At 32.3% G+C, this 24116-nt stretch overlaps 1 protein-coding gene across 1 annotated transcript in view; it reads right to left on the bottom strand.

Moving 5' to 3' along the window:
- The window catches only part of LOC143082655 (putative glutamate receptor), a 30298-nt gene extending 6755 nt beyond the window's left edge, over positions 1-23543 (bottom strand). Inside the window, exons 1-8 of the mRNA XM_076258454.1 lie at positions 23290-23543; positions 17670-17851; positions 15350-15532; positions 13517-13705; positions 11646-11740; positions 9664-9754; positions 8629-8947; positions 7425-7642 (exon numbers count right to left, since the gene is read on the bottom strand). Coding sequence (XP_076114569.1) covers positions 7425-7642; positions 8629-8947; positions 9664-9754; positions 11646-11740; positions 13517-13705; positions 15350-15532; positions 17670-17851; positions 23290-23431 — 1419 coding nt within the window. The 5' untranslated portion in view covers positions 23432-23543. The remainder of the gene's footprint in view (positions 1-7424; positions 7643-8628; positions 8948-9663; positions 9755-11645; positions 11741-13516; positions 13706-15349; positions 15533-17669; positions 17852-23289) is intronic.
- Between the last annotated feature and the right edge of the window lie 573 nt (positions 23544-24116).

Here is a 24116-nt window from a genome sequence, read left to right as displayed (position 1 = left end):
TATAAACTGGAGGGAAAATGTGATACAAGCCCAAAGGAAAAAATATCAACAAGTTTAAATTCAAAACAACGTTCAAACCTATGACTGCATTGGATAAAAACCGCAATTTTTATACGTGTGCATGTAAAACAAATTTCGTTGTAGAAGGGTCTAAATACAGCACAAAAAACATTTTCCAAAAGACCAAAAAAGTGAAAAAGTATAATCCGGCCTCCAAAGTACGTCTGAACAAGTGACAAATTTACAGATCTAACATTGTTGGGTTGATGTTTAGACGAGTTCATGCCTTCTATATCATGTACTGTAGTACGATGCTAGATTACAACTGACGTGGAAAGGTAACACACGGCCACCGAAAGCTTCATTTTAATGAAGCCCATGTAGTCGTGTGGTCTAGCGGGACGGCTACAGTGCAGGAGATTTGGTGTCACGAGATCTCATTAGCATGGGTTCGAATCCCGGCGAGGGAAGAACAAAACATTTGCGAAAGCAATATATATATATATATATACGAGTCTAAATTGAAAACTACGTTCAAACCTATGATAGCGTTGGATAAGAACTGCCATTTTTATACGTGTGCATTTAAAACAAATTTCGTTGTAGGGTCTAAAAACAGCACAAACAAAATTTTGCAAAAGACCAAAAAAGTGAAAAAGTATATTTAAACAAATCGCATTTGACTAACAGGTCGAACAACGGATGTTCTTAAAGCCTGCTGACTGCCATTGGCGATTGCCAAATAAAATTGATTACGAGATGTAACAAAATGGATCTTAATATAAATTTAATACTAAACAGAAAACGATAAACTTGTGAAAAAGATGTCATGCCACAAACACAAGGTGTCAATATTTTTTTTGTACACCAGATCTAGATTTCGACAATATATGTCTCTTCAGTGATGTTAGGGATCGAAACGGTATTTGGAAGGCCATATAATTTACCCTCAATTTCAGATAGACTCTTGAATTTTAAGAGTTAATATAGGATGAACGGATCATATCAACCGGAGGGAAAATATTATATATACAGTTTGAAGATTTTTTAAATTACCAGTTTAAATTACAGGGCTCCATTCATTTGGGATGATTGATTAAGTACGTAGCCACGTTCATTTTTTTTACCTTATTAGATAAAACTTATTTTTCTTATCATTATTAAACTGCTTTTCAATTGGAAGTGAGTCTGCATTTATGTATGCCGTCATACGACAAAATTATTTTTATGTCTACCTGTGCGAATTTCAAACGCGCAATTTTACACCAGTAATAAAAACCTTCTATCATTTATGGGTAGACTTTACATAGATAAATTCAGCCGTATTTGACGTGAAACTGTACTTATGTGTCCCGTCATACTTTGAACCACACCATTATTTTATTTTTTATTTTTACTGTAAGTCTGTTTTTTGTTATATCTACTTTACGTGAGTCTGCATTTATGTATGCCGTCATACGACAAAATTATTTTTATGTCTACCTGTGCGAATTTCAAACGCGCAATTTTACACCAGTAATGAAAACATTCTTTCATTTATGGGTAGACTTTACATAGATAAATTCAGCCGTATAAGAAAAGCAAAATGAGAATGTTAAATTTGATGTATGCCTTTTTGTGCTACTTTGTTACATTTGTTGTTTATGTAGTGATATTAAGATGATAACACAATATTGACTGTTGTACCCCTATTTTTGACATTTTTACTCTTTGAGTATGTTTGTTTTGTTCATGCATCGTTGACAATGTAATGGAATTTGATGCGACTGTCATACAAGTGAGAGGTTTAGCTAGCTATAAAACCAGGTTCAATCCACCATTTTCTACATTAGAAAATGCCTGTACCAAGTCAGGAATATGACAGTTGTTATCCATTCGTTTGATGTGTTTGGACTTTTGATTTTGCCTTTTGATTTTTGATTTTCCTTTTTGAATTTTCCTCGGAGTTCAGTATTTTTGTGTTTTTACTTTTTAAATATGTAGTTTCTGTTGCAATTGTCCTACCGTTGTCAAATTTGAAATATTATACCAACTTGGGTTGGTTAGGGCATTTTTGATTTTTTTGTTTGAGGACTGCCCTCCATGCAGTTATCACATCTAAACTGTCACAACCTTTGGAAATTTAGAGTTGTGCCATTCTCATCGCAAATAACTATTTTTATTTGGCATATCTTTGTAATCTTTGCGTCGTGTTTGGAAATTTTAAAATTGTACCAGCGTCTGTGGTATCCGCTTAAATTGTATAAACGTTCAAGATTTTGATAGTGTCTCAATTTGAATATATTGACATGATTCATTTTACATCGTGCTATTACCGAAGAAGGATATCTGTCATCCGAAATATCTAATATTTGTTCATTTTATAGTTATTTAATGGTGATGTTGTACCCTTTTTGACTTGTTATATATTATATTTTGCAGTGTACAGACTCATATTACATTATCCATCGCCCTGTAAGATTAATCGTTGACTATTTGTTCAGTCATTCTATTGATATATATATATATATATATGGTATATATGGCAATCACCAATGGCAGTCAGCAGGGTTAAAGAACATCAGTTGTTCGACCTGTTATGCCCGCGTCACACTGTCCCGATTTTTACGCCGATGGTAACACGATTATGAAAATTTTCAAAATCGGGACTGATCGTATCCAGATCGGGCTATTCGTAGTGCCATCTTTAACCATCGTAGAACCATCGGCCACTTGTTCTAGTCTTCGGGGACAACTTCGGGAAGGGTTCTAAATTTTTTAACATGTTAAAAAATCCCCGAAGGTGCGTCCGATGTTGAGGGTTCGTATTGAGTTCGCATCACCATCCTCACCATCGTAATGTCACCGGGAATGCATCTTTGAACATCGTATTGCATTCGTGTTTCCATCGTTTCCATCGGGCAGTTTTGACATTACGATGTCTACACGAATGAATCACGAAGCTACCTGAAGGTCTTACGATGGCAACACGACTTCGTGAAGACCTCGTAATCCCGTCGTGTTGCCATCGAATAAAAGTACGAAGGCGCCAAGATGGAACTACGACGGCAATAAATCCAGCTAAATGTAAGTTAATTTTGCGCTAAAATACATTTAAAGTGCCATGCGCGATATGCACTGGTCAGTCTAATACGACAGTTAAGAAAGACGTTCACAAAACATGGAGCTCATAGACGTTACGAGCAATGTTCGTACATGAAAGCGTTACACGACGTCGCGAATATTTCGTAACGTTCAAACCAAAAATTGGACTGAAACTTTTGTTTTAAGCAAGTGCGACATTCTTGTAAGACTCCGCAAAATCGACGGTGCTTTTTAACTCCTTATCAAAAATTGATACATTTTAGTTTTTTGAAAAATTAACAAAAATAACATTTCAAAAAATCATAAAATTCTACCATTATAAGAGCAGTGATAAGCAAACAATTGACGTAAATTTGAGTTGAGTTCGTTTTTACGTCAAAAAATGGCGGTGCGACAACCTTGTAAGCCTTTGAAAAATCGCTCATAAATTACTATATATAATTTTTCAGGATATTTGTCTTTAAATTCATAAAATTAAGCAAATTAACATTGATGTAGTAAATACAAATAATAAACTTTTTTCATTTTAGATAAATGTTTTTTGATTCTCAAATCTGGAATCCCATTTTTAGCTCACCTGTCCCGAAGGGACAAGTGAGCTTATGCCATCACTTGGCGTCCGTCGTCGTCCGTCGTCTGTCGTCTGTCGTCGTCGTAAACTATTTCAAGAATCTTCTCCTCTGAAACTACTGGGCCAAATACTTCCAAACTTTAACTGAATGTTCCTTAGGGTATCTAGTTTGTAAATTGTATCCGAAGTTATGATCTATCAACAAACATGGTCGCCATTGCTAAAAATAGAACATAGGGGTCAAATGCAGTTTTTGGCTTATAACTCAAAAACCAAAGCATTTAGAGCAAATCTGACGTATATAATATTGTTTATCAGGTCAAGATCTATCTGCCCTGAAATTTTCAGATGAATCAGACAACCTGTTGTTGGGTTGCTGACCCTGAATTGATAATTTTAAGGAAATTTTGCTGTTTTTGTTTATTATCTTGAATATAATTATAAATAGAAATAAACTGTAAACAGCAATAATGTTCAGCAAAGTAAGATCTTCAATTAAGTCAATTTGACCAAAATTGTCAATTGACCCCTTAAGGAGTTATTGCCCTTTAAAGACTTTTTTCACAATTTGTTCATCATGTTGACTTACTTTAAAAAAATCTTCTCCTTTGAAACTGCTGTATCAATTTCAGCCAAACTTAGGCTAAATGAGTTTCAGAGTATCTAGTATAAATTTTATATTTCATTTCCTTGTATGTCAAGAAACATAGCTCCTATGGCTAAAATAGAACATAGGAGAAAATGATTATTTTTTTTGGCTTTTGAAGAAAATAGGAAGATCCAAAAAACATTTAAATAAATTGAAAAGCCAAAATAATCATTGATGAGAGATTTAACCAAAATAATTAAGGTGAGCGATTCAGGCTCTTGAGAGCCTCTTGTTTTTCACCGTGGGACAGATTTGCCCTTGTAGTATGGAACGCGTTTTTTTTCTATGACGTCATCATAACGTCATAAAAAATGCATACAAGACTAAATGAACCATTCTGTTTATTAATGGAAAAAACGTTTTTCAAAATATTAAACAGTTTTGACAAAAATCATAGTTTATTGGTTACAATAAATGAAATATGTAACGCGGGACAACCTAAAAGTGGCCGGTTTTTTTTAAATGAGGCTTGTCGCATGCAGCATAAAACATAGTTTCAACAATTATTTTTTTCGTTTTTTTTTCTTTTTTAAAATACGTACAATAGCAATGAATATGATATCACAAAATTATATATTTTGGACTTGCATCTTGCCAACTACACCGAATTTCTAATGAGGTACGAACACCGCGCGTAACGTCATATCATATGATTCTATGAGAACAAGAAAGGCGACAGCGTTGTTTGTATTAATTCAAATGGAACCAGAAGAGCAGCTATTATAGGCTCAGGATTTACTTTTACAAGTAAAATATTATTTTTTGTCAATTTTTCATATCAAGTAACATAATGAAAATCATAAACGCGCCTCGTACAACAACACTGCTGGTACATCTTATGATTAAACCAGAAATTAAATGTACAGTATAATATATATTCAATATTGATCTAACAATTTAAAACGCGTGATGCCTTCGGCATATAGTTTAAATGCATCGTAAGCTGTACAAGACGTCTTTTAGACATCGTATGGCCATCGCGCCATCATCGTAATACATCGTGTAGCCTTCGTGACCATCATGTAGGCTTCGGCTGATATATGAAGCTTAAATATCCGTCTTCGGTTAACCTTCGTACAAAAAAATGTATGTCCATCTTTTGCTATCGTATATAATTTCGGCACCATCGTATAGACTTCGTTATTCATCGTACTTGCTTCGGTCACTTTTTGGTATTTTAACGAGATCGGGACCAACTTCGTACGAACTTACAATTTTCGCATTCGGGTGACAATCGTATATAAAAATCGGGACAGTGTGACGCGGGCATTAGTCAAATGCGTTTTGTTTAAATATACCTTTTCACTTTTTTGGTCTTTAGGAAAATGTAGTTTGTGCTGTTTTTAGACCCTTCTACAACGAAATTTGTTTTACATGCACACGTATAAAAATTGCGGCTTTGATCCAACGCAATCATAGGTTTGAACGTAGTTTTCAATTTAGACTCGTTTATATATATATAGCACTCCCAACCGTGGCCTTCCTCCCAAACGTGTATATTCTCCCCAAACCTTTCCGTTATATCCAATATTCCCAAAACGTGTCTGATTTCATAACCGCCGAACGTGTCCGATAATTGTTATTCACCAAAACTTGTCCACTATTTACGCCAAAACGACTCACGTCTTTAAGCGCTAAATGTATGTCCTAACTGTAATCGATAACGTTTACGGCATTTCTAACATAGAGACTCATGTGATCAAGTTGTCATTTATTAGAATAAGCTAGTTCAATATCAAAAAAGTAGATTTGGTAGGATTGCTTATGAAACAACTCTCCACAAGAGACCAAGTGACACAGAAAGTAACATCTAGATCACCGTATTTTTAATGATTATCATAATTGGCGATTTTTAATGATAATAATAATCGCAAATTTAATCTGTTACATATAAATCCACTTTTAACTGAAATTGTCTATTGTCCTGTTGCAAGTATTTCAAACTCATTTAGAGCGAACATACACATAATTTTAGAGTTGAATTAATCGTTTACCATGTAAATTAGTTTGTACTGATAAATTCCGATGATGCCTTTCATATTCATCGGAATAATAAACGGTGGGCTTTCAGCAGAACTGACTTCCCGTTTGTCAACAATTCTACTACTTCAAATCGTTTACGGGTTATCATTATTATTAATAAATTTTTAGGTTTCCAGCATCACTAAAGGTACACGATCAAGAACATAACTTTCAGTGGCAAATATGTCATGCATTATTTGAACGACATCATGTTAACAATATAGATATTGTAGATAGGTTCTACAAATGTATAATCATACCAGAAATTTAGGATTGGGTCAAACTGTTTACGGTTATTCAGAATTAAACACTGGTTGGGATTTTCATGTAAAAGTAAAAGAGCGAGTAAAGCTCAATTTTTTATGACTTCAGTAAGAAACTATTTCAATCTCCGATATGTAATACGATGCCGTTTTAAAAAATATGTGCGGAAATTAAAAAAAACAAATGTTGCCTTCAAAAATACAACTTCTGGCACTATTAAAGGATGAAATGCTACAAATTGTTTAATGCACAGAGAAAGAGACAACTTCCTACACCATTGTACATGAGGTATCTGATTTAATCTCTACAATTTAACTGAGGGCTGCTTACATACTCAGGTTATCTTGTGCCAAAAGTATTTTGTTTTTTATGAAATAGTTAAATGAGTATACGTTAATGAAAAATCAACATACGTATTTATAATATGCATTCGAATGATAGTTCCAATTAAGGAAAAGACAAGTTTTGAGCCCTTTTACAACTAGACATATTTTGCAGTTCAGTGACGTCAATGTGGACAAGTTTAGGGGAGTCGGACACGTTGGGAGGGGGACACGTTTCTGAGTGTTACATATGATATATATAAAAAAAAGAAACTGTGGTATGATTGCCAATGAGACAACTCTCCACAAGAGACCAAATGACACAGAAATTAACAATATATGGGTTGATTGATCTACAACGCATAAATGCCAGAAAATTCGTGTTTAAACTGTTGCATCAAGTCATACAGAATATAAATTCGAATTTTAATATTTGTGTGCATTACTTTGTCATGCACATTTATAGAAACCAAATTTCATTAATTAAGCATACAGCATCTTGTGACATTACCTTGAAAATAGATTCGTATATGGAATCACCTGCAATACCCCATTTATACTCATCTTGAGCAATTAGGCCTTTGATATCATCGAATGGAGGTTTGTTTTTTCGAACTGTCAGAAAAGCCACAAAATTTGCACTGTACGTGGCCGCCATTATTATACAAAATATCCACCAACAGCTTAGAAGTGTTCGTCCTGATGAGGATGCAGCCATATGTTCTCCGCCTGAAATGTGCAAATTATAACTGAAATCAATTTCTTAGCCCCTCATTATATAAAACGGGCAAATCAATATGGACAATAATTATGATTTTGTTTAATTCATAATCTAAATACATATAAAAGATATGGTACGATGGCCAAAAATAAAACTATCTTTAAAGACCAAAGAACAGTATTGCTAGTTTATTGTAATATAGTATATGTTTGAATAATTGTTCATATTAAAACAAATAGTTCTCTAATAATTTGATAAAGCAAAGTGTTAATAGTAATCTCCATTTGTCTTCGGAAGAAATACAAAGAAAAATGTAAAATCACAAAAATACTGAACTCCGAGGAAAATTCAAAAAGTCCCTAATCAAATGGCAAAATCAAAAGCTAAAGTACATCTAACGAATGGATAACAACTGTCACATTCCTAACTTGGTATAAGCATTATCTTATGTAGAAAAAAAACAACACTTCTACTTATAGACATTCAAATTAATGAAAATTGTTTATTTCAGCCGTTCATTAATTCAGCATTGCAATCATTTTAATATTGGCAAGAAATACGGATATTAGTTTAACATTTTGGCTTAAGTATAAAAAGCAAAGAAAGTGTTAAACTTGAAATAAAGATATAGCATTATTTATCTGTAAATAGTCAATATATGAGCGGTAGCAGTTCATGCTTAAGTTTTTCTGAAGAATTACCTTTTATGACATGTAAAAAAGAAATACACAATATTTGTCCTTTTTGTTGCAATATGTTGGGATGAAGTTCTGCGGTTCATTACAGTAATCTTAAAAAATTACAGATCAAGTTCAATCTTAAACAATGATATTAATGTTCATGGAATAAAGATCTCCACAGTCCAAAAAGTACAAACATGCATAGCAACTTTATTTAAAATATTGCTGCGAAAGACAGGGGACACTGTAATGGCATATTATAACTCACAAATACTTGTAACAATAAACATCCGTAGAGTAGTTTTGTGACTCACCTTGAGTTAACAAAGCTCCATACATATACCAGAATGAATCAGACATATTATGTAGACCTCTTTTACCCTGTCTTTTGTTGTAAAACGGGTTGGTATTTTCAAGAAGGCAAAGGATAAAGGACGCAGTAGGTAGACAAATTCCAACCAATATTAACACTGTTGTACTAAGAGGATCTAGTAATCTTGTCCATTTTGAATTGTCTGGATCCGACTTTTTGAAAATGATTGACGAAAACTCATAAAAGTAAGGATATGTAAAATCCATCACAGTTTCTCTATCTGAATGAACTGTAAGGGCTGCTGCTACAATGTCTACCTCCTAAAAATATAATCAAGGTATTATATATTTACATCATGTAATGTATTACAACCAAAGATAAAGCTGAAGACGAAATCATGACTCGACAAAAGGAAACTTTATTTTGATGAATGCTAGTTGGTCGAGGGTTCTAGGGCGCTGATCATTTGCAGATTTAACATCGTTAACTTTGATACTTGGTATTTATAAATTATGTAAACCCGGTGTACTCAGAGTTTATATATAATAGTCTAAACATTTGCACAACGGTACTAACATATAAAGATGATAATAAACGAAGATGATGTTTTGAATTCGTGTTGACAGTTATTTCGGCTAAAAAAACATTCCTCATGATCAATAAATATATGAAACAACGCCATGGCTAGAAAAGAAAAAGACCAACAGCTAGACAAAACAAACAATAGTACTCACAACCAAACATAGAAAACTAACAACCCATCAAAAACTGTGGGTGATCTCAGATGTTCCGAAAGGGTAGGCAGATGAACTTAGATCATTCATAACCAAACCATGACTTTATTTATACTAGTAACTTTAATAAATATTTTTTTAAATCACTAATGTGAACTATATTTTTCGCTTCCTATATATTTCAGATCACTGTTAAAAAAAACATTATAAAAAAAGTTTAATGATTATTTCAGGAAGCTTCACTAATGGTTACAAATAGTTTTAATCAATTCATTATCTATTTCCTAATAAATTAAACAAACCCTTTGTTGCAGTTGTCCTACCATACCATTCCATGAACCATTGTATTTTTCAGCTCCCCAATTCCCATCAGGTGGCGGTTGAATTTCATATCTATATATAGTCGAAAGTATATTTTTTATTATATATACAAAATATCCTACTTAAATTTTCCCAAGACTAAATAAGGCGTGCACCAATTGACGAAAGTGTGTTCATAAAACAATAACGTTTGGTTTTAGAAATAGTTTGTACGTTACAAAATTATATATTTTTTTATATAAAACCTGATTGAACCTTTACTAAAATTTTACTGACGTGGTAAAAAATACAGCGACATGGATTCTTTCAAAAAGCAGTATAGTTAGCCAATGTTTAAATCTGATAAATCGATTAAAAAAAATAAAAAGGTAATTTACAAAAATGAAGGAAATTCGTGAACTACAAAAAAGTATATCAAAAAGACCGAACTCAAAACGAATTTCTCAAATCAAATGGCACGCAAAGTCACACGCTCAAACACACCATAAAAATTGACTGTCATATTCCAGACTTTGCACAGGCAACATGAACCAGACTGGGTGCGATGGCAGAGTATGCATCCTTTGCTATGCATACATTACAACCATGAAAATCAACCCTCAATCAAACTGTCACAATCCAGAGTAGGACACAACTGGTAAATTGAAGGAAATTCGTGAACATGGCCATTGTTATATTATTGTTCGTTTCTGTGTGTGTTACATTTTAACGTTGCGTCGTTTGTTTTCTCTTATTTTTGAGTGTAATTTCACATTGCGATAAGACATGTCACGGTACTTGTCTATCCCAAATTCATGTATTTGGTTTTGATGTTATATTTGTTATTCTCGTGGGATTTTGTCTGATGCTTGGTCCGTTTCTGTGTGTGTTACATTTTAGTGTTGTGTCGTTGTTCTCCTCTTATATTTAATGCGTTTCCCTCGGTTTTAGTTTGTTACCCCGATTTTGTTTTTTGTCCATGGATTTATGAGTTTTGAACAGCGGTATACTACTGTTGCCTTTATGTACATCAGACTACTTTTCCAATTTTCTGTTATCGCAAGATAGATGACCCGGAAAGCATTGTGACCGAAAAACGTGAGAGGTGTTGATTTGAGTCTTGTTTTTTTTAAGAAGTTTTGTACAAGGAACACAGAAGAAATTAATGTAAAAGAGGAGCGAAAGATACCAGAGAAACATTAAAACTTAAAAATCGAAAAGAAACTGACCACGCCATGGCTAAAATGAAAAAAAGACAAACAGTCAAATAATAGCACACAAGAAACAACACAGGCTACTAAAGACTAAGCAACACAAACCCCATCAAATACTGGGAGTAAAAACCACAGGTGCTGCGGAAAGGGTAAGCAGATCCTGCTCGACATGTGGCACCTGTCGTTATATTTGCATACATTTTAGATAAGCTCAAAAAGAGTGCATTTGAACAACGCTTTGTACAACGATTTCCTCTCAGAAACAATATCAATATGTTTATGATCTCATCAAATGCTTATATTCGAGTTTGCTGGTGTTTTTTTTACGAATTATGCAGTTTTTAACAAAATAAGGCAAAAATATCAATACATAATTTGAAATTTTGGTTCTACATTGCTCTTCAACTTCGTACATTTCGAGCCCTTCAAACTGTTTTGATTCGAGCTTCACTGATGAGTCTTTTGTAGACAAAACACACGTCTGGTGTACACAAATTTAATCCTGGTATATATCTATGATGAGTTTATTTAAGTCAAGTATATGACAAAATAATTACTAACAGAAAGCTCCTGCATTGTTACCATACATGGTGTCATGTGGATGGACATTGTGTGATATTGGGTACATTAAATTCAAGCCTTTTTTCATAAATCGTCCCAATTATGAATGTAAGATTTGAGAACAATAAATCAATATTGATATTAACATATCAAGATAAAACAAACTATATGCTGGTAAATTCTTTTTAAAACTCAATAATCACACTTACGTAAAATTGAGATCACGAGATAACTGATTCAAAATTTCAATTGTGATTCCTGTGTACTGATCGGTTTCGTTATTGAACTGTACAAAGGGAGAAAACTGTAATTGAGAAGAAAATCATCAATGAATGTGGTAGTTATATGACTCTTTTTGTAATGACATGAAAACGAAAGAAATACAATGCAATAAAATAAAATAAAATAAAATAAAATAAAAAGACACACATACACGCAAACACAAGCATAAAATGAGGAGGATGTGTAGCTTGGATGTTTTTATAAGGTAGAAGACTATGTTTTGTAATGTGTGTATCTCATATACTTGACCTGTACCAACTTCTTAAGATCCAGACTATGAGAAAACTCATTCAAAATTCTGATTGTGATTCATTTGTATCGGTTGCTTAAATGATTTTAATCATTGAAGTTCAGGAAACGTTAAACGTTAAAAGTTCTTAATGGATGGGATTTTCATAAATAAATCATAAGATCATCAATGTCCAAAACAGTTTAAACAATGTTTTGGGGGTAGAAATCACCTCATGTACTGACATAATTTATATCATGTATCCAGCTAACTCAGACAAATAATACTTAGTTAATCTTTTACCCTCTTTTTCGTGGTAGTGAAATTGTTTTACTTTTTAGTCATATGACGTTAGATCTGATTCGGAATTTATACATCCCGCTTTAGGTGCTCCTAGGCAGATTGGTCCTGATGTACGATTCGGACGCAGGATGTTTTTTTACAGTGCACTTATCATGTTCTTAGCTATGTATTTATAGTCTACCTAATTTGTACATTGTTGAGAAAGAAAGTTCTACCAACTACAAACAAAAAGTTTGCCCCAAGTCGTGAATATAAAATTTTTAAGTTCTTTTTCACTCGTTCAGTTGTTTTTGATTTTTTCAGCTTTCATGGACGTCCCTTTACATTGGAGTTCGGTATTTTTTTTAATACAATTAAGTCACTCATTGTAGTTTTCAAGTATTTAACTATTAATACATGATTTTACTATTATTACATACAAGTACCCGCCAAGTCTTATCTGCTTTTGTTAGATGTATTTTTATTTGTATCCATCTGATGAGTTTAGACTTCTCGATTGATTTTTATAGTTCGTTCTTATTATGTACTTTTGCACCATTGTCCCAGGTTAGGGGGAGGCTGGGATCCCACACTTACATGTACATTTTTAACCCGGCCACATTCTGTATATATATATATGTGCTGTCCTAAGTCAGGAGTCTGTAATTCGTCAGTAGTTGCTGCGTAACATTTTTGTTTTTCGTTCATTTTTTTGTACATTAATAAGGCCGTTAGTTTTCTTTTTAAGATTGTTTTACAGATGTGAATTCGGAGCTTTTTATAGCTGACTATGCGGTATGGGCTATGTTCATTGTTGAAGATCGTACGGTAACCATTAGCTATTAATTTCTGTACGAGTTGGGCTCTTGTGAAGAGTTGTCTAATTATAATTCATATCACATCTTCTTATTTTAATGTTTTGGGCTCCAGCGTACGTAGTAATGGAAAATCCAGAACATTACTTCAGACGCAACAAATTAAGAAGGTAAATTTCCCTTTTGAAAATTAGATTGATTACTAGTAGATTTAAAAGCATGGACCATTGCTAATTATACAAAAAGATCCTAATAAGTGTAAAGGTTCGGATTTGAAGAGTTTCTAGTACTAGTAGTAGAATAAAAAATTAAGGACTTAAATGCTGATGATATAATTTGTTTTCTATCTGAATGTTGAGCAAATGCCATGATTCCTTAGATTTTGATGTCGTTTTTTTTATTGGAAACCACAAGAGATGATAAGCATTGTTTTATATAACACATAAAAAAGGAAGTAGAAACATTTTCTTACTGGTAATGTGTTGACCAAAAACTTTCTTTTATTGAACCCGAAGTTGGCATTTGGAAATAGTTTGTTTTCTTCTGGTAACTGTTGATTTGTATATAGCACTGGTGACAAATTACGTCGACTGGACTGCCACATAAGTGTATATATTTGTTGATGGGTACAACCCTCTTGATTACTCTCATCTTGGTCAGTCTAAAACACACACATGATAATTACGATTATCAAAATTGCAGTTAAACGACAAAACTTAAGTACCTAAAAATAAATTAATCTAACAATTGAAATGAATGTTTTTTTTTCATAACATGACGTTACGCATATAAAATAATGAGATCGGGAAGGATTGCAAATGGCAACGAGACAACTATCAAAAAAGAAAAACCCAACTTTTCATTTACCTCGAAAGCTAACAAAACCTTCAAGCAGACGGCATATTTTGGTATTAATATTGGTTCACTGATAGGGTCTTTGCATTGGAAATTAAAAAAAATTCTATAACCAGTTGTTGGCATGATACGGATTATGTTCTCTCATATATCTTATGATGGTATAATACTAAAGCCCTAACGGGAGGCAGTATGTTTATTTTGAAATGATGAACCCATTATCTTTCAATCACTTTAATTGAGGTCTTCAGCTGGCATGTCAGTAACTGCTAGTAAACATTGTAACTTTTTGTTAGAAAACTAAACAAATGTGTACCTAACAAAGAAGCCAATAAAAACCTTGAATAAATGCGGTGCATTGTACTTAAATGACTTAAGTTAATACACAAACAGTACTAATAAAATCGGTAATCTAAAAATCCTGAAACAATACCGACAAAATCAGTCCTAAAACAGTACTGACAACATCGTACTGACCAAAACAGTACTGAAACAGTACTGACAAAAGCGGTACTAAACGGTACCAGCAAAATTAGTACTAAAATAGTATTGACAAAATCAGTACAGAAACAGTACTGACAAAAGCAGTACTGAAACAGTACTGACAAAATCAGTTCTGAAACAGTACTGACGAAATCAATACTGAATTCTAAGAATTAGTAAATTTTCAGTTATTGTAAGATAATGAACAATACTGAATTAATAGAAAGTATAACATTATAAGTTTGAAGTCTTTCCTAACAGTACTGATATGCAAGAGGGTAGAACTATACCAAATAAACGTTGGCAAATTATTGGTAGTGTAGTCCTTTTAAATTTATGTCTCATTGTCATTCTGCTTTGTTTCTTTTATTAGCTTTTCTGACATCGGTCGTGGACTTCTTTTACATTGAGTTTTACTGTGCGTATTTCTGTGTGTTTCTTTATATCATATGGCATAGAAGTATAGGGGGAGGGTTGAAATCTCACTAAACATGTTTAACTCCACCGCATGTTTGCCCCTGTCCCAAGTGAGAAGCATCTGACCTTTGTAAGTGTTGTATATATATTTTTTAACTATAGTTCATTTATGTTTTGGAGTTTAACATGATTTACTGGTACACATTCTTATTTAAGGGCAAGTCCAGGCCCACCTTAGGAGCGGGATTTTCTCGCTGCATTGCAGACCCCTTGAAGGCGTTTGACTGTTATCTGTTCTTTGGTCGGGTAGTTGTCTCATTGACATATTTCACATTTCAATTCTCAATTCAATTGAAGAGAAAGGATGAACGAAATAAAAAAAATAATAATTCAAAAATGCAACCAAATGAGTCAAAATTATGGCTATTTAACAAATTTAGATCTTTGTACAGCCTTCAATATTGAACACATCCTTCTCGAGATGAACAACTAAAAATTGCAGGATTAGCTATGACATTCACTCTAGTATAATAAACTTTAGTTATCTTACTGATGTTAAGTTGTTAATCTCTTTTTTGTTTGTTGTATAATTCTTTACTACAGCTACGTTGTCGAACTTTATATCAGCCATTTCAAAATCCAGCAAGTCTGCAACATTATCAACACCTACCAACCACCTCGATAAGTGAAGTAAGGAGTTCCGCCATACGTTTTTCCTTCCAAATTCAAAAGGCTGAATGTTTAAAGAGATAAATGTACAAGACATTGTGACATGAAAACAAAAAACATATAAAAAATATATATTTGAAACACAACGTGTTTGATTTTCACAACACATCTTTGGTTACACAAGCTGAACAGGATAAACTGTTAAAAGTATTATCAAGATACAATGGACGTATGGAGACCTTTATTTTAAACCCCAAGTCGATGGTTATTGTAGACTTACACCTTTTATTTGACATAAACAGTTTGTAGTCCTGTATTATTATGTTTTCATTTTAATGTTATATTTAACAATGCCATCAAAGTGCGAGGTTTGGGATGCCACAAAACCAGGTTCAACCCACCATTTTTTTCTTTAAAAATGTCCTGTACCAAGTCAGGAAAATGGCCATTGTTATATCATAGTTCGTTTCTGTGTGTGTAATATGTTTACGCTGTGTTTCCGTTGTGTCGTTTGTTTTCTCCTATATTTGAGTGTGAACGCACATTACTATAAGACGTGTCACGGTACTTTTCTATCCCAAATTCATGTATTTGGTTTTAATGTTATATTGGTTATTCTCATCGGATTTTGTCTAATGCTTAGTCCGTTGCTGTGTGTGTTACATTTTAATGTTGTGTCGTTGTTCTCTTCTAATATTAAATGCGTTTCCCTCAGTTTTAGTTTGTTACCCCGATTTAGTTTTTTGTCCATAGATTTATGAGTTTTGAACAGCGGTATACTGCTGTTGCCTTTATTTCTTAGTACCAGAATCCATGACAAAACGAAGCGATTTTAATTTAAAAGATATAGATTCACTCACCGAAGCAGCAATATATCGACTTAACTTGCATATGGGATATACATTTACCAACTCATTTGGTAATCAAGCGTTTGCAGCTGCGACTCAGACTTTTTAAAACGTCGCCAGTGTCGGAGCAGAAAGTTGATGAACCACGGTTATGTGAAAAACGTCTTTATAAAGATGACAATGCCTTATTGATTAAGAGAGTTAATACTTGCATACAATGTATATAACTAACAACAGGGTTCTTAGTTGTGTAAGTAAACGGTTTATATCACTAACCTAGTACATATTAACGTCACAAATAATAAAGAATGTTACACAGGTCTTAGACATAATCGCTTGTTTTTTTTTCTATTTTTAACATATAGAATGCGATATAACACTGGAATTGTACTAATTTGGTAAACATTATGTTTTCATTAAGTGGGTAATGATGTGCTTACTCTTCTTGGATTTGAATTGGGGATTCGCGTTGCCCCGTCGTTTTCTGCCTGTGTTTTATGATTTGTGTATACTTGCTTGACTTTTGGTGATGATGTTGCCTGTTTACTCTTGATAATCAGTTGAAGAAAGACCCTTGCTCCGTTTCTTCAATGGATTAATTGTTGCAAAGTTTTTTTTAATCTTTATAGGACATAACGGTGATATTTTGGAAATATAATGCTCTTAATTATAAGAAATTTTATCAAATTATCAGCAAAACAAGTATTTTTGTCAACGTTTTCAAAACAAGACGTGTGACTAGTGGAGCAGGACCTGTTGTCCTTCTGAGAACACATGACATCACCCCAGATTGTGGTGTAATTACTGTTGATACATAATTTTTTATATAGTGTGTTGTTGACTTGTTTCGTTGTTTTCCATTTTTATCGTCAAGGTAAAGCGAGAAAAAAGATATCAAAGGGATGTTCGAACTTGTAAGTTGAATACAAACTGACAACGTCATTGCAAAAACGAAACTACCAAAGGAACATACCACTACATACACAACTGGTGCAATTAAACCCAACCTAAAACTAGTTCCTCAGATCCTGTTCCACATGTCAAACTGTAAGTACATATTTGGTATGAAGTATGATTCGGTGATTTAACATTCGAATGATTCAGACACAATTTTACTAACTACATTGCGAACATATCCGTCGTCATCTGTAAAACGTTTATTCTAAATTACTTATTCCATGTCTATATTTTGTGGTAATCATAGTTTTTTTTTAAAGAAAAATAGAAATTCTGAAATGAATAAATGAAAAAGATGAAAAAGTGGAGGTAGGTCAAGTAAAACTGTAGCTGTCGGAAAAATCCTAAAATAATGAAATACAAAGACCGAGGATTGTTATGAAGATTCAAATATACCTTTTCAAGAAATTGGAGACAAACATGTTGACATAGTACAGTGAAATTGATGTTGGTTGACTTATCTTGTGAAGAACTAGATAATGCATCAATCTGAGAAGATGTGACTTCTTCCATAGGATATATTACTGCAAGTATTCCATAGGTAGATAAACCATGATGCAATTCAAATGCCTGCTGGCCTGAAATATAAGCTTTAAATTATCTTCAAGAATGTTTACCTATTTACGAATTATGTATACATTAGTTTTTTTTATTATGTCAGACCATTTTCTTATTTTTTAACCCAAGTACGTGAAACTCCCGAAGCCCCTTTGAATATTTACCATGAATTAGTTTAAATGAAATTAACGGTGTACCAATTTTCTTGCACCAAATGCGCATTTCGACAATACATGTCTCTTCAGTGATGTTCGTGGCCAAAATATTTGAAATGCAAAGCTTATATAAAAGATAAAGAGCTATAACCCAAAAGGTCCAAAAAATATAGCCAAATCCGTGAAAAGAATCAGAGCTATGCATGAGGGAGATACATTCCTTAATTTATAATAATTAAATCTAGCACCAATAACAGTTTGATGAAGTACTTTAAATTTTGTTCAGTTTTCACGAAATTGTTCTGATATTCCGGAATGTTTCCTTTTTGTCATGGATGAACTTGTTATAAATTAGATACAAGAGTCAATTTGAGATGTTTATATTTCGCTTTGAAATCATCAAAACTACTGTAAAAATTATTTTGTGGATATTTTATATCGTGGTTTTGCCTAGGTCGGCATACAAGCCTATAGAAAAAAAAATAGTGAACAATGTAATTCGTTAGGACTTTTATTTGTTTGTGCGTTAATTGTTCGAGTTTATACACCAATAAATTCATTTAAAATGCTGTACATGATGTATCACACGTTAATTGTATATTTATTTAAATAAATTTGCCCAGGGCATGATATTTGCTCATTGTTGAAGACTGTATGGTGATATATAGTTGTGAACTTTGTGTTCTCACATTGGCAATCATACCACATCTTTTTTTGTATGGTACTTTCTAAACATAAACACGTGTCAAGGATTATATTTAATTTAACGACTGAAAAAACTTTAAAACATATTATAGTAATACTTATGCAATATTATTCCCATTCCTCGTATAAAATGCAAATGAATTCCTAATGGATGTCAGAAGTAAAGATGTTTTCATATTTATTATCAAACATTTCAAAAGTTAATAATTTTTTCGAATATTGTAAACAAATTCATTATATATTATATTGGATGCATTTAATTATTTATGAAGTATTCTATTTGGATATGGTTGTTAACAAGCCGACATCACTACTGGGATTAACTCATAATCTCAAAATGGATTTAATCCAAGTTTGGTATAAAAAAAAGCCCTCGTTTAAGGATCATAATATCTAATGTCATCTTCTATTGTAGATGTTATGATTCTAACATTGAAATAGGATTTTGCTTTTACTTTGATGCTGTTTGTTTTATATTTAATTGCCTTTGGTAAAAAAAAACAACCAAATATGAAAAACAAACAAATGCGAAAAATTGTTCATCAAAATAACAGATAATAAGCAATATATTTTCTCTTAAAAATATTTGATAAATGTGTAACTATAAATGCTGTGCTCAATATATTTGCTTCAAAACCAAAAAATAATAATGCTTTAATTGAATAAAAACATGCTTATGTTGAGCATATCATGCATAAAAAAAATTGAAACTATTTAACAACTTGGGTATTAATTTCCTCCGGTACATTCGACTTTTTTCCTTTACTTCAGTGTTATATTATATTATTTATTTGACTTGTAGAGGTTTTGAATAGTCTTTCAAAGTCACTTTTGATCCAATATATTTTCAGATCTGGGATATTTTTCAAGAGTATGTCGAGGAAAATAAACTTATCATAGATATCAGGACTTAACTTTTGTATTTGTGCCAGACGCGCGTTTTGTCTAGAAAAGACTCACCAGTGACGCCTGAAACAAAAAAGTTAATAAGGCCAAATAAAATACGAAGTTGCTGAGCATTGAGGACCAAAAATTTATAAGAGTTTTGCCAAATACGGATAAGGTAATCTATTCGTGATGTTGAAAACCTAAGTATCTCAAAAATTCAAAGTTTGGTAAACAGTTAATTAATAAATATGACCATATCAATAATAATTCATGTCAAAACAGAAGTGCAGACTATTGGGCCGGTGATACCCTCCTTCATTAAAAACTCCACCGGCAGTGGCATCGACCCAGTGTTGTAAATAAATAGAAGCTTTAAGTAAAAAATGAGAATATCATATAGTTGATATGGTTCAGAAATAAGGGAAAACAGGTTGTTAGTGATATTTTTCATCAACTTGTGAAAGTTTTAATTTTTTACTTTAAGCCTCTATAGCTCGGTGTGTGATTTGTGAAATAAAATTTTAATCTATTCGCTTTGCAGCAAATTTGACCTTTTACATGGTCTATGATTTGCTGCGATTAAGAGATGTTTGCAAAAAAAAAAAAAAAAAAAAAAAAAAAAACCAAACCAAACCAAACATTTATTTTTCATGCTTCACAATCATCCATGTAAAAGATTGACTTTGTCATAGTTAAACAATACTCTATTTTACGAAAGGAGTAGGGTCAATAAGGCCCTTATTTGGCCCAAAAATTACTGCAAATTTAAAAGTTATCATACATATTCTTAAATTCCGTATTTTTCATCGTTTTTGTGAAAACAGTACATATAATGACGTATTTGTGACGTCATCATATAAAAATCTTAATGTTTTTCCCTTATATTTCTTGACCCTTTGCATTTTTAAACATTATGTGCCAATTTGAAATGGTTATTAAACATTTTATTTTCTTGGGCCAAAACTAGACCTTAATGCCCCTACACCAAATGCTTTTCGTGTAAATCTGTTATGATTCACATTGAAATTAATTTTGTGTCAGCATTTGATTTGTGTTTTATTTTGTGTTTTAATGAATACTGAATACGGAATGCAGCTATATTTGTGTAGAATTCAGCATACCAAAACTTCCAGGTTTTTAATCACCAAAACCTTAATTTCTCTTTATGTATTCTTTCTTTTTCAAATATTCATTCTATCTTTACTTGATCCCAAATGTTTGTATACTGAATTGCTATATTGAATATCTAACCCCAAAAATAATGAGTGGAAAATTCCGAAGCAACGTTACCGTAATGTAAATCTCTACTTTTTAAATTAAAAGTAATATGTCTTATTGGTCTCATTAAAAAACTTCGCTGAGAATACACTAAAACAATTCCATATATTCATACAGGTAAAATGAAAGTCAATATAATAAGTCCATGATCTAATCATACGCTTTGTGTACTCTATTGTTTGCTGTATGACCTGATTTCAAGAAAAACAATATAACATTTCATAAATATAACTATTTCTGTCGAAATAATTGAAAAATTCAGTAAAGATATTGCTATCTATTATTCATGGGAAAAAAACGATTACTCAATAAACCACGGCATATTAAAAAAATTAACTCCCCATATTTCCACACTAAATAGTTTGCATGTTTCGTTCATTGCAAAGGCATTCATTTTTAATCAATTGACTTCAATTATTTAAAAAAACTGAAAGCGCATTATTGAGGTCGATATAATGTCCATATTAAACGTATAATTTTCTCTTTGGATTTTTGTGTTTTGTAAAAACATCGAAATTAGTATTATGAATTGGAACGTTAGTGGCTGCTGAATGTCTAGTGGAAAATATCATAATTTTGTTTCTTAACAATAACATGTTAAACCCGCTACATTCTTTGTGTAAAAGATGCATACTTTTAAAAATTGCTATTTGGATTAAGAGTTGTCTCATTGGCACTCATACTACATCTTATTATTATATTCTTTTTATATCTATAGAGCCCGTTGTTTAGTGATTGTATTTGGTTCATGTCTGTCATGTTTTGTTTTCGTAAATTATTTTACTTTCAAATAAGGCCGTAAGCTTAATCAATTGAACTAATCCATATTTTTCTTATCATGGCATTTTATAGTCAACTATATGGTAGAAGTATTTCTTATCATTGAAGGCCGTATGTTTGCCTTTAATTGCTTACATTCACTTCATTAGAATTTCGGTGAATAGTTGCCTAATGGGCAATCATACCCTATATCCTTATTTCAATATTTAGTGATCTTGATTCTATTACCCAGAATTGCTGACAAAACGTGTTATATATTTGTCGTTCGATGTATATACAAACAATTTTAAAATTTCACAAGGGCAATGTTAGCATACAGGGTCAAAAAATATAAAGTATGTAAGAATTAATTTCAGAAATAGACCGAGATTTAAAATAGTCCAAAAGTTATATAGAATTTATAAGAATCCACAAATAGTTAATTCTACGCGATTGCATATTTTGACGTTTGTGGTTCAACGTATTTTCTAATTCATAATAGAAATATATCATAATGACATACAATAGTACAATATCATACTGACGGGATCTTTTAAAGTACAGAGTCACTTTTATAAGAACCAAAGAAACACAAAAAGTCACATATACAAAACAAACCAGCAAAAAATGAAAGATAATACAAACACATTAACGGGATGTTTAAGTACCGATCCACGTTAAATGGATATCACATAAAACAATCTAACAGTAAAAGTAATATTAATAATAGAACAAAGACAAATGAAAGAACAATATAACACGTTGTTAAGATGATAAACAACATCAGTACGCATAAACTATACACCAAAACCATCATGTTCTATTTGTGAAGTTAATACGGAATATTTATCAACAAGGTCTTCGTACCTTCCGATGAACTTTTTTTAGAAAAAGGACGAGACGTTCTTTGACAAACCCCTGATCCTCAATGCTCTTCAACTTTGTACTTGTTTGGCTTTATAACTATTTTGATATGAGCGTCACTGATGAGGCTTATGTAGACGAAACGCGCGTCTGGCGTACAAAATTATAATCCTGGTACTTTTGATAACTATCATCAACTTTCTGCTCAGACACTGATGACGTTTTACAAAGTTTGAGTAGGAGCTGCAAGCTCTTGAATATCGAACAAGTTGGGAAATATATATCCCATATGGAGGTGAAGTTGGTATATTGCTACGAAGGAGGGGAAAATTTATAATTTCATCTCGTTTGTCATAGATTAATGCAGTATATTAAGTATCACTGAATATAACATTATTGGAAATTGATAGAGTAAACTACTCTACTCTAAGAGCCACACTCTAGTATTAAGTTAATATAAAACTTAAGGTAAAAATGAGGCTTCTAAAGGAAAAGAATAACTACAGTTACCGTTCATACTTTGTAAAGAAAAGAACGATAAGAATGAACATGACAGTTTAACCATATCTCAATACCTTAGTAGATTCTTTCGTGATGCTATGGTTTTTACTAGAAAAAAGGACATGGGGTAGCCACTCATAACACAAAATCAGTAGGTAATAGAAAAGAAGTATATTGGGTATTCATTTTTGATACAACTTCTGTATATGCACAGCTAAAATACCCAGAAAAGGCACAGAAACAGCGCTGCTTCTCCTATCAAAGTCACAATACGGCATTAATAAAAAGTAATATAAATGTTTACTTACCCGATTCCTTGTCGAAGATTATGCAAACTGATGACCACTTCAGATGAGCTATCAAGGAAATCAGAGAAATGGCTGAGCTACAATTAGTAACGTTGTTTACACACACATTTTTGCTCTGTAATGAAGCACTAATGCGGGTCATAATTCCTTCGTCCTATAGTAGTTTTGTAACGATTCTGGAATTATGCTTCAACCGAATAACTGTATCGATTATATCATTTTTTGTAATCATCAATTGCGTGTCGCCTTTTATCGATCATATTTTGATTAGGAATTGAAATGCAGATTAGATTACCACGGATATTAATTTTATTAAGTACTAAATTGTTTCTACTTCCTTCAAAATATATTTTTGCTAGTAATTTTCTATATAAAATGATGTAAATTATCTATCATATTAACTACGCAGTTATTGAATTACTTTTTCAGAATTCATATTATATGTGCTTCCTGAAATTTCAGTTAAGATAATCTTTTAACAACAACAAGACAGTTCCGTTTATCCCTTTGCATCTAGGTTAAATCGAAGGAAATAAGTCTAATTATCTTTTTCTGTACGCGAACAAAAAATTTGGTTATACATCAATAACCCATAACAGTAAAACGATACAAAAAACTACTATAAAGGTACTTAAAAACCAGTATGTGCACGTTCGCCAATAATAAACAAGTGTATATACTATGATGTTATGCCTCGATTTTCCTCTGTCCACTTTTGAGAATACACTTTTTAGAGACTTATGAAGACCTGCAATCAAGTATATTTCCCAAAAAAGTCCAACACATTTCTACTTCACCTCGTTCATACACATATACAATATTTTGAA

The sequence above is a fragment of the Mytilus galloprovincialis genome, chromosome 7 (genome assembly GCF_965363235.1).
Source record: "Mytilus galloprovincialis chromosome 7, xbMytGall1.hap1.1, whole genome shotgun sequence".
NCBI lineage: Eukaryota > Metazoa > Mollusca > Bivalvia > Mytilida > Mytilidae > Mytilus > Mytilus galloprovincialis.
Note: the sequence above shows the minus strand (reverse complement) of the source record. Positions and strands in the feature narration are given on the sequence as shown.